The sequence below is a fragment of the Haplochromis burtoni genome, unplaced genomic scaffold (assembly GCF_018398535.1).
Source record: "Haplochromis burtoni strain Fernald_Lab_line unplaced genomic scaffold, NCSU_Asbu1 Contig_262, whole genome shotgun sequence".
Taxonomy (NCBI): Eukaryota; Metazoa; Chordata; class Actinopteri; order Cichliformes; family Cichlidae; genus Haplochromis; species Haplochromis burtoni.
The window spans coordinates 753,764-768,533 of record NW_024582623.1 but is presented as its reverse complement, the minus strand read 5'-3'; the positions used below and the strand labels follow the sequence as shown (position 1 = coordinate 768,533).

General features: G+C 40.9%; 1 protein-coding gene and 1 long non-coding RNA gene across 2 annotated transcripts; both read left to right on the top strand.

The window, feature by feature from the left end:
* Nucleotides 1–1,711: 1,711 nt before the first annotated feature.
* On the top strand, nucleotides 1,712–2,320 carry LOC121815659. Its single transcript, XR_006055253.1, has 2 exons — nucleotides 1,712–1,766; nucleotides 1,925–2,320. It is a non-coding gene; the product is annotated as an uncharacterized LOC121815659 (long non-coding RNA).
* Nucleotides 2,321–6,847: 4,527 nt separating this feature from the next.
* Nucleotides 6,848–10,252, top strand: grpr (gastrin-releasing peptide receptor). The gene is made up of 4 exons (XM_005943305.3): nucleotides 6,848–7,218; nucleotides 8,407–8,758; nucleotides 9,072–9,185; nucleotides 9,878–10,252. The coding sequence occupies exons 1-4, from the start codon at nucleotides 6,848–6,850 to the stop codon at nucleotides 10,145–10,147; spliced, it is 1,107 nt and encodes a 368-aa protein (XP_005943367.1). The 3' UTR covers nucleotides 10,148–10,252.
* The last annotated feature ends 4,518 nt before the right edge of the window (nucleotides 10,253–14,770 follow it).

Below are 14,770 nucleotides of genomic sequence, written 5' to 3'. Positions count from 1 at the left end.
CTCTACTCATGTAAGTCTGCTGGACCAGATGGGCTGAGTCCCTGCGTCCTCGAGGCCTGTGCCCCCCAGCTTTGTGGAGTCTTTCATAAACTGTTCATGCTGAGTCTGTGTCTCCAGAGGGTCCCAGTGCTGTGGAAGACATCATGCCTTGTCCCTGTACCAAAGATGCCACGTCTCAGTGGCCCCCAGGATTCCCGGTCATCACGAAGACTCTGAAAAGACTCATCCTGGACCAGCTCCGACCCATAGTCAGACCACATCAGGATCCCCTTCAGTTTGCTTATCAGCAACAGCTCAACATGGCAAAGACTAACAAATTGATTGTGGACTTTAGGAAGACCAGGAAAACCTTGACCCCTGTTTCAATCCAGGAGGTTTAATGTGGAAACTGTGGAGGACTATAAATACCTTGGAGTACACATAGACAATAAACTGGACTGGGTTAAAACCACCACTGCACATTACAGGAGGAGCCAGAGTCGTCTCTATTTTCTGAGGCGGCTGAGGTCCTTTAACATCTGTTGGGCAATGCTCAGGATTTTCTATGAGTCTGTTGTGGCCGGTGCTATCCTCTATGCTGTTGCATGCTGGTGCAGCAGGTTGAGGGTCGCAGATGCCAACAGGCTAAATAAATTGATCTGCAAGGCCACTAATGTTGGGGGGATGGAGCTGGACTCCCTTAGTGTCGTGTCGGAGGGGCAGATGTTGTCCAAGATAAAGACAATGTTAGATAACACCTCCCACTCACTCCATGACATGCTGGCTAGCCACAGGAGCACGTTTAGTGAGAGACTGAGATTCCCAAAAAGCCTCACTGAACAACACAGGAAATCATTCCTGCCTGTGGCCATCTCCCTGTATAACTCATCCATCTAATACATTGTAAACACTGCAATAGATACACCTTTTTCACACTCTCTTTTCTACTCAGTAATATTCCTGTCAATATTCTCGATATTTATTTATAATCACCTCTGTCAGTCCTTGATATTTATTATTGAGTGATTTGTATACATTGTGCTATTTCTTAACTTTGTAAATCTGTAACGTATTGTATCGGATGATTCATATGATGTCGGTCCACACTTTGCAGCTATAACAGCTTCAATTCTTCTGGGAAGTTGTTCCACAAGGTTTAGAAGTGTTTATGGGAATTTTTGACCATTCTTCCTGAACTGGACATGTGTGTGCTTAATAAACTGGCAAATTACAGCAGGATTTTCCTATCCTTGGTCAGAAGGCACAGGTGACTTATATGATGAAAGAGAGGGTCCACAGCAATGATAATTAGGGTTCCTTTAATCCAAAACATCTCCAGAAGTGAATTCGTGTGAGTATATGTATGTGTGGTTCTGTAAAATAACAGAAATTACAATTAGCAAACATTTAAAGTCAACCAAACTGGTCTAAATAATACAGAAAGGGTTGAACAGAAAGTCTAATTCGAAAATGACTAAACCCCACCCCCTGGTGGACACAAATGGGCTGCTGCACAGGGATAGAGTCCATCTTTACTTTGGGCAGGTCAGTTCACAAGGGTAGCGCCATTTTGGTCAAATCAGCGTGAATATACAGTGTCTCGTGGCTACACAAACCGCTGGAAAACTCTATAAAAGCATCACACAATGTACATAGGCAAGTATATGATACGTTACAACCATAGAACAAACAAATACAAGGCACTTACTTATCATTCACGCTCCAGTTCTCTTCCAGTTCTCTTCCATCTCCAAATATCTGTTGGTGCTCCAGACATTTTCATTCCGGTAAGTTCTAAATATGTTCATATCACTCTTTATAGCCTATTAGTTTTTATTTTCTATGCGCTCTGAGCTCATAGCAAATTAGAACAAACATCCTACTGAGTGATTTTGCAGAACTACCTTCTATTTATAGAGTTGCTAATTATTTGGCATTATTGCAGCAAACCAGCCGATGAAATGGATGAAACATCGTGACTGGGTTCCAGCGCTACACAAGGGACCTGCTGCAAACATACCACCATGCCAATCAGATTACTTCTTCCATGTGAGGGTGAAGAGGTGACCCTCCTGGATAAGATGGTGGAGGTTTGCTGCGTTTTGGTGAACAGTGTGATAATAAAACCAGGGAAGAATGAAACCTGCTCCTGTTAAATATTCTTAAGTCTTGTGCTGTTAAAATTACTGTATTTTTTCAAAAGATACAGTAAATAATGTTAGTAGTGGGTGATGTCATGTAAACACTCATGATTTTGTGTAAACATTTTGTCATTTGTAAACTATAAATGACTTGGATTCTACATTGTAACTGATGTGGTGTTCTATAAGGTGGTTTCAATTTTAAAAAAAAAGAGGCAAAAATTAGTTTGTTTCTTTATTCAACTTTTGAACAGTGGGACTCAGTCAGTATATATTCAGTAAATGCAAATTATTTACACGGCAGTGCACTACAGGCATAAATGTAGACCCCTAGATAAAACATTATGGGTCATTCCCACAACCCACAGCTTTACTGTGTTCCAGCAAAGTATCCAATAGCAGTGACAACTCCTCCACAGTAGCAGGTGGGATTTTTCTGTTTTGAGGACGGCTCCTTTTACCTGTCACTACAGATGGTCTGTTTAGGTTTTGATCAAGAGCCTTTTTTTGGGCAGCTGAAGAGGAGAAGTCTATCTTATGGCCAACCTCTGGCTGTATCTTGGTCATATTACCCAGCAAAACCCAGTATGCAGGTTCATCTGTAACAGTCCTTGTGCCACGGATCAACACTGTTGCTTCTACATTAAACAGAAGAGCAGCGACATGGCTGCAGGTCTCTGCGACTCCAGCCTTACAGGTGCAGTGGGCGGCTTCAACCTTCCCTGTGATGCTCACGGTGACCCATGGCTGCAATGCTGGTTCATTCAGTCTTTGAGAGTGCAGGACCTGAAACACACACAAAGTTCATTTAAAGACAAGAACTAATGAGCCAAGGCCGACGTAAATGTGTTTTATCTACTTTATCATAAATGTAACAAAGTGTTTAGAAAGTTAGCACATACATGTAATTTTTCATTTCTTTATGTGTCCATCTATAGAACGATGCATGTTATAGTGTAAATCTGCCTTCAGAAAATGAACCTAAAGTATGTACCGGTAATGCAAGGATGTCATCACTTTAGAGATGGAGAAAGCATAAAGTGACAATTATGAATCCCTTAATATGATAAGGAGATTCTGCAGGTCATTGATCAATATATAAAATTAAAATAAATTGTATTTTTAGTGACACAAGATACAAACATGGAAGCAAGATGTTTAATTAGGATTATTTATAATAAATATGAATAAATTAGTGCAATTTCTTTAACCATAAAGAATAACAATCCTTCAGGAGAATGTCACATCAATGCACTGAACTCACTATGTTATCCACCTAACAGCCTCCACATGTTCTCACTGTAATTTCCCCTCATGAATGAATTTATGCTGCACTAATCTGAATGTTTGCAGGGAAATCAAACGCATTTCACTCGCAGTACTCGAGCTGACTTACCTTTGCTTGAATGACGACTTGTACGCGCTGATTCCACAGATAAGGTACGAAAATATGTCAGGCTACGTCAGTAGCGGTTGGTCTTCAGGGTTTCTACTCCACGGCCCTATTTCATACTGGTCCACATTTCCAATGTACGCTATTTTCTGCAAGTACCGCTGCTTCACCTCTGAATGAAATCGGTCTCTATACAGTTCATTCTCTTTTGAGCTGCTTTTAAGCATCTTTCTTGTAGTCGTCGTTCCAACACAGTGTGTTTGTTTTGATTCGTAGACCCCGAAAATGGCGCTGCGCTCCCATAATGCATTGCGGCGTGACGTCAACTCCAAAGCCCTGTAGACCGAATTTCTGTAAATCCTGCAGAATTATGTGCAGTTTCATAAAGTTCAGCACAGCGTTTCATGCTGTATCACATAACTGGCAGGCAGCTGTGGTAAAAGGTTATTGAGCTGTCTACCTCCACTGTAAAATTACACACAGTAAATGTCTGTAAGAGCATCACAATATTGCTTCCTTGATATTTACATGACATTTAAGGCTTTGTGTAACCTTTTCCTCGTGAAATGATTAATGATTTTACAAGGTCAGAGTCATTTTTATAAAGAGTGAAAAGTAATCAAACCGTTTTGGGTTGCATAAATGTGTTTTCTGTTGTGAAGTGTAAATGTCCCTGTGCTTTCAAATTTGGACCAGATCATCCTTTCAGCTCCAGGTTTTCTCTCCAGGCTCTAATCCCCCTTTGTCCTTGTTCTCTTGACTTTATCTCGCCTTCACATAATGGCTTAAGACCTCACTACCATCATTTGCTATTACAGTTGAACCATATTAACTTACACTTCTTGACACACACACACACACACACACACACACACACACACACACACACACAAAGATTAGATATGTTCTTTATCAGTGACACGTCGGATGCTGGCTGGGTTCTTTGTTATTGTTCTGTGAAATCGGTGTTGAATAAATGTTTCAGTGGATCAGCAGTAATCAGTCTCTCACAGACCATTTTTTCTACTTGAGTGTGTGCCTTGGTTTTTCTCTCTGATGCTCGTGAAGTTCCATTATGCTGTGGCAGCTGAGAGTCCATTGAGACATCACTTTCTACAGAAACCTGCTGGGTAATTGTCAGATTTAAGGCCTCCAGGAGATCAGGAAAAAAATCACCCAAGCAGCTAATCTGTGAGCACACGGCATCTGCTTAAAGAAGCAGAAGAAAGCCTGCCTAATAGAGTTCAGGCTACAATGAAGGATAGTGGTGGTCATACCATACATTGACTTTCAAGCTTGTTAGAACTGTACAAACTCTATTTTTGCCTTATTTCTATGTATGTATGCATATGATTCAACTGATTTTCAGTCCCTCCCTTAAGGTTCTGATTTCCAAGCTCCTTAGATTACCATGACCTGGATGACTGAGAGATTTCTGATGAGGCTTCCGTGAACAGTGGATGAATCAACTGAACAGCCTGATGCAGCTCGATGCTGGATTTTCTTTTTTTAGACCTGCCACCTTTCTCCTCCACTTGTCCAGTTTCTTCATTCTTTTTAAGCACAGACTACACACCATGTCAAGTTGTCAGGTTTTTCAGCCGATCTTTTGTTGGTACCAAAATACATTTTTATGCCTGTCAAACAGTTATCTTTGGCTGTATGACATTTCTCCCTCTCTCCCGATCTATATGCACACAGTGGTGGGAAAATGTGTTTGCCCACTTCCTGATTTCCTTTTTTCTATATTTGTCACACTTAAATGTTTCTGATTATCAAGAAAAATGTAAATATGAGACAAAGATAACGCAAGTAAACACAATATGCAGTTTCTAAATGAAAATGTTTAGGGAGAAAAAAAATCCAAACCTAAATATCCCTGTGTGAAAAAATGATTTCCCCATAAACCTAATAAATGGTTGAGCCACCTTTGGCAGCAAGACCTGCAATCAAGTGTTTGCAATATCTGGCAGTGTTCTGGCAGTGTTTTATAGTGCTGTGGAGGAATTTTGGCCCACTCATCTTTATAGAATTGTTGTAATTCAGCCACATTGGAGGGTTTTCAAGCATGAGCCACCTTTTTAAGGCGGTGCTAAAGCATCTTAATCTGATTCAGTGCAGGACTTTAGCTAGGCCACTCCAACATCTTCATTTTGTTTTTCTTAAGCTATTCAGAGGTGGCCTTGCTGGTGTGTTTGGGATCATTGTCCCTCTGCAGAACCCAAGTGCGCTTCAGCTTGAGGTCAAAAACCTCTTGGATGAGTAGTTGATGGAGCAATTTTGGTTGGCCATCCAGTCATGGGAAGGTCCACCGCTGTTCCAGGTTTTCTCCATGTGTGGATAATGGCCCTCACTGTGGTTCGCTGGAGTCCCAGCTTTAGAAATGGCTTTATAACCTTTTCAAGAGGGAAAGATCTGAGTTACTTTGTTTCTCACTTGTTCCTGACAAGTGTCTGGCTTTTGAGGATCTTTTGGTCAACTCTACTTTCCAGGCAGGTCCTATTTAATGTTTTCTTGTTTGAACAGGTGTGGCAGTTATCAGGCCTGGGTGTGGCTAAAGAAATTAAACTCAGCTTTCCAAAGATGTGATACACAAAAGTTAATTCATGTCGTAATAAGGGAGGAGGTGGGGTGTGGGTGGAATAGAATTTTTCCCCATAATAATAAACAGCTCCCTTTAGAAACTGCATTTTGTGTCTACTTGTGTTTTCTTTGTTAATATCAAAATGTAATTGAAGATCATTTTAGTGTGACAAACATACAAAAACATTTTCTATCTATCTATCTATCTATCTATCTATCTATCTATCTATCTATCTATCTATCTATCTATCTATCTATCTATCTATCTATCTATCTATCTATCTATCCATAGTGTAAAAACAGACTTAATATGACCTTTGTTTACATGTTTTCTACAGTACATACCCTCCGTGCTTCATAAAGTAAATACATAGACAAGACTATTTTAGTGATACTTAAAGTTATACAATTATAAAACGTCTTTCTAGTTTGATCCACCTTTAGAGAAAAATGTAACTGTGAAATAATAGATTTTTTTTTGCTTCTTTTGTGTGTTTCATTTTCAGGCTTTCCCTCTAAAATCAAATACCACTGACACACTTATTGATTGCTCTTTATTGGTGCACTTTGAGTTCCACTAAGCGCACCGGGTGGCCGCTTGAGACCTGCACACGTCATCAAAATATCACGATAACTTCTCCAGTTGTTTTATTTTTTGGAAACCCTGAAAGGACGTGTTGTCATATCTCAGAGTTTAAACATTTATCCCAAATTATCTCTGGAACAGTCCGTTGGCTTGACGGTGGGGGAGATGGAGCATCAGCATACAAACGCGTCGCGCAGCCTCATTTCTCCTCCAACCCCGGCGCAGACGATGTTGTACACCGGTGTAGCCATCGCTTCTGTTTACGGTGTAATCATTGTGTTGGGGCTAATCGGCAACATCACACTCATCAAGACGTTTTGCTCTGCCAAATCCGTCCGAAATGTGCCGAATCTCTTCATGTCGAGTCTTGCGCTCGGGGATGTTTTACTGCTGGTGACCTGCGCTCCGGTGGATGCCAGCCGCTACCTGTCAGAGGAGTGGCTGTTCGGCAGACTGGGCTGTAAAGTCATCCCCTTCATCCAGCTCACCTCGGTTGGGGTTTCTGTGTTCACTCTCACAGCCCTGTCCGCTGACAGGTAGGTTTTTACCAGTGTAACTCATCATAACTAAGGATAACTTAAAGCAGCATCCATAAAGAAGTTAAACGACTGTATGTCTTCTATTGAAACCACAGGACGTAAAAACTTAATGTCTAAGTAGATATTTACCTGTGTATCGATCCTCGGAAAATTACGCATGACAGAGCTTCTGCTCTGGTCTGTTGCCACGTGCAAAGCTATAAATGCAATCAATAGCTACACAATCATAATTATTTGCTATAAATGTATTAGTTAGAATTAGGAAACTTTTGCTATAACAATCACTGGTACAGCTTCGTAAAGCAAAAGATGTTCTAAGTTTCGGCTTTTGGTGAAAAACATAAATGCTGCACCTATAATGTTCCTGTGCATCCTGTGCTTCAAGAGTTTGTTATCTGAATAGCCTATAATGCAATCCTAAACCTGATAGAGGAAAAAAATACCTTAAACGTATCTTTGACAAGAAACACGATTGTTTACATGTTTGAATGTAAGTATGCGAGGACAATCAATTCATTTTGCTGCACATTTCCTAGACCTCTTTTCTCCACTCCTCTCTAAATAAACAATGTTAAAGGATTTTACATAGAAAGTTTGTTCACACTGCATTTTTCAGAAAGAGAAATCTCAGCTTTAAAGATGGTAATGTCACATCTGCACTTGCGTGCAAGAGCAGGCTGATATCTATGGTGCTGATTATGATAATGCCCATCGAATGTACTGGTAGCATCTGAAGCATGTGTCTCAAACCATTGAGAGCATAAACAGTCAAAGACAAGAGATTCATTCACCGTATGCAAATAACAAGGGAAAAAAAGCTGCTGACCTCTGAGTTTTCCCAGCTCCAGACTGTTAATGGGACAGGAACACACCTTTGAAAACAACAGAAGCTGTAGATTCCAAACTGGTCTGAGTCAGTCACTATTAAGGAACACTGGTCAATAAGATGGAAATAACGTGAAACGTAATTTGATGGAAACAGGCAATGGGAGATCCTCTATGGGACAAAACCCTGTTTTAGATGCAAGGATGTGGTAGGTTTAATTAATGTCTACTTTTAGATTTCACTTAGAAAGCACTGACTGCCTTGCATGCCTCTACAGAACACACAAGGTCTGTTTGTCTCCTTGTCTAACTGCGCGTGCATGTGTGTGTGTTTAATTTACCTCTGTCTGTGTCTTTTAGGTACAGGGCCATTGTAAGACCCTTGGATGTTCAAACATCAACCTCCACTACCAGCATTATCCTGCAAGCATTGCTTATCTGGGTCTTGTCCCTGATCCTGGCAATACCTGAGGCTGTGTTCTCTGACCTCCACACCTTCAACATCACCTCCACTAATGAGAGTTTTGTTACCTGTGCTCCTTATCCCCATGGAGTTGAACTACACCCTCAGATTCACTCCATGGCCTCTTTCCTCATTTTCTACATAATACCACTGCTGGTCATATCTGTGTACTACAGTTTCATCGCTCAGAGCCTGATGAGGAGCACCTGCAACCTGCCAGTGGAGGGAAATGTGCATGCAAGACGACAGGCTAGTGTTAAATTTGTTACTTGGCAAGCTATAGATCAGTTTGGGTTATTCTTATGACATGAATCCCCACTAGAAATTTACTGTCAACTTAAAAATGATCGTTGCTTGTCTCTTGTCTTTATTACGCTACCAAGGAAACAAAAACAGTCAAAACAAAAAGTTAGGGGAATAATTCTCCATACTGGAAAAAAATGTATTTCTACCATGTTTGTAGTCTTTTAAAATGTACCATATATTTCCCCTGTAAATGTTTGTAATGGTCCTCAAAATCTGAATTAATCTAAACATTTTGTTTTTTGTATGTGAACAGCAGATTGAATCAAGAAAACGCTTGGCCAAGACAGTGCTGGTGTTTGTTGGTCTGTTTGCACTATGCTGGCTACCCAGTCACGTTATATACTTATACCGCTCCTATCACTACTCTCAGGTAGGCAAATATTATTATTATTATTTTTTATCAGAATCAGAATACTTTATTGATCCCTAGGAGAAATATTGTTGGTTACAGTGCTCCAGTACAAACAGTAACAAAAATAGACAATACAAGAAGTAAGAAATATCTATCTATCTATCTATCTATCTATCTATCTATCTATCTATCTATCTATCTATCTATCTATCTATCTATCTATCTATCTATCTATATTTAAAAGTCACTTACTAATAAATATCTGAATAACAAGGAAGAGCATGTGCAAAACGAGTGTAGCTATTGCAGTATTTGCACTGTTACAACTCATCCATCTAACACACTGTGTGTTAGGTGGATGAGTTGTAACAGTGCAAATCAGTTTATTTGTTTCTGTCTTTTTGCGTATTGTAAGTGGAACATATCTCAACTTTTTAAAAAAATCTATTCTGCACAAAGTTATCTGATATATCCATTGATTTATTAATTTTGGTTCCATCCCTGATCTGAAAATGCCGTCAGCGCTTTTTGATTTAAAATATGCTATTTAAATAGAAATTGTTGTTTTGGAGTGTATGAGAAATCTGTTCCTGTTGGCTCACATAAAGTAGATCTTTTTAAAAAGAGTCAAGTCAGATGAATTTAGGTTTTTTAAAAAATATTTTTAGATACCTCAAATCTAATCTTTTAATCTCTTTCTTGCCTGCCAGGTGGACACCTCGTTGCTTCATTTCGTCTGCAGCGTTGTAGCTCGTATCCTGGCCTTCACCAACTCCTGCCTGAACCCCTTTGCCCTCTATCTGCTGAGCAAGTCCTTCAAGAAGCAGTTCAACCAGCACCTGTGCTGTTGCTGTCGCATCATCATCAAACACTCACAGAGCCCGATACATTACAGTACACGTGTGACTTCTGTCCGCAGCTCAAATCACTCTATGACTGTCATTAATGGTAGGCAGCTCGGACAGGAGGACTGTGTGTGAGCGTGAAAGTGAACTGCATCATGCATGTAACATATGTTTGTGTGGTTTTCTTGTGGCTTCAGTTCTCCACATGATACAATAAGCCCAAAGAGTGATGTCTTCTCGAAAAACATTACACATCTACACAGTCAATTCAATCAATCTTTTGTTGATGTCCTTGAATCTTTTGCGGTGTGTAATATTTGTCTTTGTTAACTGTTAACTGTCACAAAAAAACACAACAGAAATAGAAAAAAACACAAGGAAAGTGTTTCTGGGGAGACAATAAACCGACGGACCAGTTGCAGGAACCCAAAACATGGTAGGTGTGTTTTATCATCCATCCATCCATCCATCCATCTTCATCCGCTTATCCGAGGTCGGGTCGCGGGGGTAGCAGCCTAAGCAAAGAGGTCCAGACCTCCCTCTCCCCAGCCACCTCCTCCAGCTTGTCCGGGGGAATACCAAGGCGTTCCCAGGCCAGCCGAGAGATATAATCTCTCCAGCGTGTCCTGGGTCTGCCCCGGGGCCTCCTCCCGGTGGGACATGCCTGGAACACCTCGCCCAGGAGGCGCCCAGGGGGCATCCTTGCCAGATGCCCGAACCACCTCAGCTGGCTCCTTTCGATGTGGAGCAGCAGCTGCTCTACTCTGAGCCCCTCCCGGATGGCCGAACTTCTCACCCTATCTCTAAGGGAGAGGTCAGCCACCCTTCGGAGGAAGCTCATTTCCGCCGCTTGTATCCGCGATCTCGTTCTTTCGGTCACTACCCACAGCTCGTGGCCATAGGTGAGGGTAGGGACGTAGATCGACCGGTAAATTGAGAGCTTCGCTTTTACACTCAGCTCCCTCTTCACCACGACGGACCGGTGCAGCGTCCGCATTACTGCAGCTGCAGCCCCAATCCGTCTGTCGATCTCCGGCTCCCTTCTCCCATCACTCGCGAACAAGACCCCGAGATACTTGAACTCCTCCACTTGGGGCAGGAACTCATCCCCGACCCGGAGTGGGCACTCCACCCTTTTCCGGCTGAGAACCATGGCCTCAGATTTGGAGGTGCTGATCCTCATTCCCGCTGCGTCACACTCGGCTGCGAACCGTTCCAGTGCGAGCTGGAGGCCCTCACCCGATGAAGCCAACAGAACCACATCATCCGCAAAAATCAGAGATGAGATTCTGAGGCCACCAAAGCGAAAGCCCTCTGCCACTTGGCTGCGCCTAGAAATCCTGTCCATAAAAATTATGAACAGAACCGGAGACAAAGGGCAGCCCTGGCGGAGCCCATCACCCACCGGGAACGAGTCCGACTTATTGCCGGCAATGCGAACCAAGCTCTTGCAACGGTTGTATAGGGATTGAATGGCCCGTAGCAGTGTTTTATCATGATTCATATAATACTGATGACGGATTTTTAGGCTAATAGTTAGGCTAACACACTTACCTCTCATATTTTCTTTCCTCACAAAACTGATAAATCCTTCACTTCTTTTAAGTGTCTCCCAGTGCAATTCTTAGCATATTTTGGTTCCTGCAACTGGTCTGTTGGGTTATTGTCTCCCCAGAAACACTTCCCTTGTGCTTTTGGAAATCTGTTTTTTCCTATTTCCGTTGTGTTTTGTGTGCTTTTGCAGCGTTTTTCTTATTGCTGGTGTTTTCTTAAGTTGCAGTCCGTTTGGCCTCTCAGGGCCACCGTAGGATAATCATTTTCCTTAAATAAGAAATTTACACAATATATTAATGTTTTCTATAACTGTTATAGGAAGCGAACAGTTATTCAGTGCAACTCATTTTTAATTTTACAGGGCCAATTCACAACAGTACAACATCTCAAAGCGGTTTGCATTGCTGGGTAACGACCCTGCAATACTAGAAGGAAAACCCCAACAATCAGTTTAGCTCCTGTGAGCAAACACTTGGTGACAGTGGAAATGAAAAACTGAAAAGGAGAATACGTGGGCAAAGTTAGCTTAAAGACACCAGAATTCAACAAAAGCAAATCTTGAACTAATAATTCAACAGTGTCCTGTTCTTTTATTGACAAAGAAACGGTCCCTAGTGAAAATGTGACCTTTTCATTTCCTACAGACTTAGTGGACTTGCTTTTTTATATAGAGGAGAGGAACAAAAGAGTTTTTTCCTCTCTCTCTTATTTCCCTTGTTTCATGTTGCTGTGTCATCAGCAACATGACTGATTAGTTGGCCAATCATTTTAATTAATATGATGAATTAGAAACAACACCAGCACTGTGTAATTGGATATATCTGGTACTTTTGTCTTCTCCCTTATTTCCCAAAGGAAACAAGAAGGTGAGAAAAACCTCAAGCCTGGATAAATGTTCTGCTTCTTGAGAAATATCTCAAGCTTTAATTCCCAAAGGGAATGAAGCAGACCATTTATCCAGGCTTGAGTCTGGTAGTAGAAGTATACTAGCTTGTGACTCCCCGAGGTTGTTTGCGTCTCCTCCTGGTTTGAACCAGGGATCTTTTGTGTGTTAGCTACATGTTTTAACCACTGTACCACAAACGGGAAAACAGCTATTGAAACGTTGACACATTCAACAGTATTGTATGCATTTGCTATTATTTTGTTTTTAAAAATAAGCTTATCCTATGTAATCCGTATGCAGCCCCACTGATTTATATGTAAAACTTTGACCAAAACCAAAAACAGCTGTGATGCTCACCCTCAGAAATGTATTTTAAATATTAACTGCCTCAGTTGGCATCGTGAGTAGTAAACAGTGAATGTAAATCCACACCTGTGGTATTTGGCAGCACAATCCACAGCGATATTTTTGTTATGTAATTTTGCATTTAAATGCATTTCTTGGGCAAGTTAAATTTCGAAAACGTCATATAATTTGTCAGACTATCATGTATTGATCACTTTTCTCTTACAACAGGATAAAACTCATTCAAAACCAGAGCCCTTAGTCCTGTTGACCCTGTATATGCCACATATTTTCTACGCCAGCATGCTCACTGGCCATGATTATTCTGTACTGTCACATAACTAGATTTACCATCAGCATGTCACATCCCAATGTCCTAATTTGGTGTTTCACAGTGGGAGAAGATGTTGCCTGTAGTTGTAATACGTGTGTGCATAATTCAGTTTGGGTAGTGTTTGTTTAGTTGTGGTTTGAGCACTTTGCCAAATTTCTGTCCTGCATGGTCTTAACCCCCTACTTAACATGTCATCTGTACAGACAGGCTCATTCGATGAAGAGTCTCAAATGTAAATAGGTTATTAACTTTAACAGTTAAATAAAGTCAGATACAGACCAAATCCGGACACACACTTTCATTTACGATCTGGAGGCTCCCCTAGAAAGCTCTCGGGTTATTTGTTGTATGTTAAATGTTCTGCCAAATGGTGAGATGTCTTCCCAGCATCTCCTCCTGTTCCTCTGTTGCTGTTTGACTTGCTGCTTCTGTAAGCAGTGAAATTATCAATAAATTCCAGCGTGTCTGTTCCATTTGCAGCTGTATACAATGTGTCCAAAGTGTAAATAGACCACCATGTTTGGCAGATAAGGAGGCATGGTCTGGGCCATGAGCTGTTCCTGTTCCTGTTTTTTCCCCTGCGGTTTTTACTCTGTTAGCTTTGTTTCTGTTGATTGTTCATCTGGAAATGTGCATCTAAATCCTGCAGAACAGCCTGCATCTTAATGAGCTGTGCAGTCTTACAAGGGGTTTTCTTCACCATCAAAATGATTTCTGTTCATTTTTTAGTTACCGCTGCGCTCTGGTTAAGTTTAAGTAATGCAATTCAATTAACTTGGTACAAATTTTAACTGTAATTCAACCACTGGCTTTCACTCCTGTTCTCACTGAATGTAGAAAAACTGGGTTTACAAGCTTAAAAAAAATCTAACTGCAGTTAAATTTCCACATGGTTTTTTCAAGCCTGAAAATATGAATCTTGGTGTTTTAGTGTGCATGGCTCTCCCAAGATGCTGACCACATCGAGACATGCTTTAATAAACAGTTTATAATAGTTTAGTGAAAAGTTTATTTTGGCAAATTAACCACCTCTGAAAGCTCTTTTCGTCATCTGCACGGTCACGTCTGTCCTCCTCATACATGCCTGTGCAAAAGTATGTCTCATTGCCTTATATTTTGCTCTCAAAGAGTCACACTTTCTTGCAGCTTTTTAAAAAATGATCCCGAGCAATCGTTCTCTAGGCTTTCGGAAAGTCTTTCGAAGTTTTGGCTGATTTTTCACTCATTTTAATTCTCGTCCTTGTATATGACCGAAGGTTTTGTTGTTCGTTTCTTAAGCCACTTAACACCGACCTATGAATTATTCAAGCATAAAAAGGCATCTAAGTGCTATTATCTGAAGACTTGGCATATCCCATCATAGCTTGCAGCATGTTCATAAAAACTTTAAGGAAATAGGCAAATGGAGGGGAAAAGAAGAATGGTAAGGCCTGAAAAACTATCTGCAGCAGATGAACAGTATCTGAAAGTCATGTCCTTAAGAAATAGGAAAAGACAAAGGAGAGATGCATCTGCTTATTCATCTACTCTTTACTGAAGTCTCATCACAGTATCAGTGGTAACAGGTCTGATGTAGTGTTTGCGCACTACTACTGTGATCTAGTGACAACTCATTCTCAAGCTAACTTATATTTTTTCT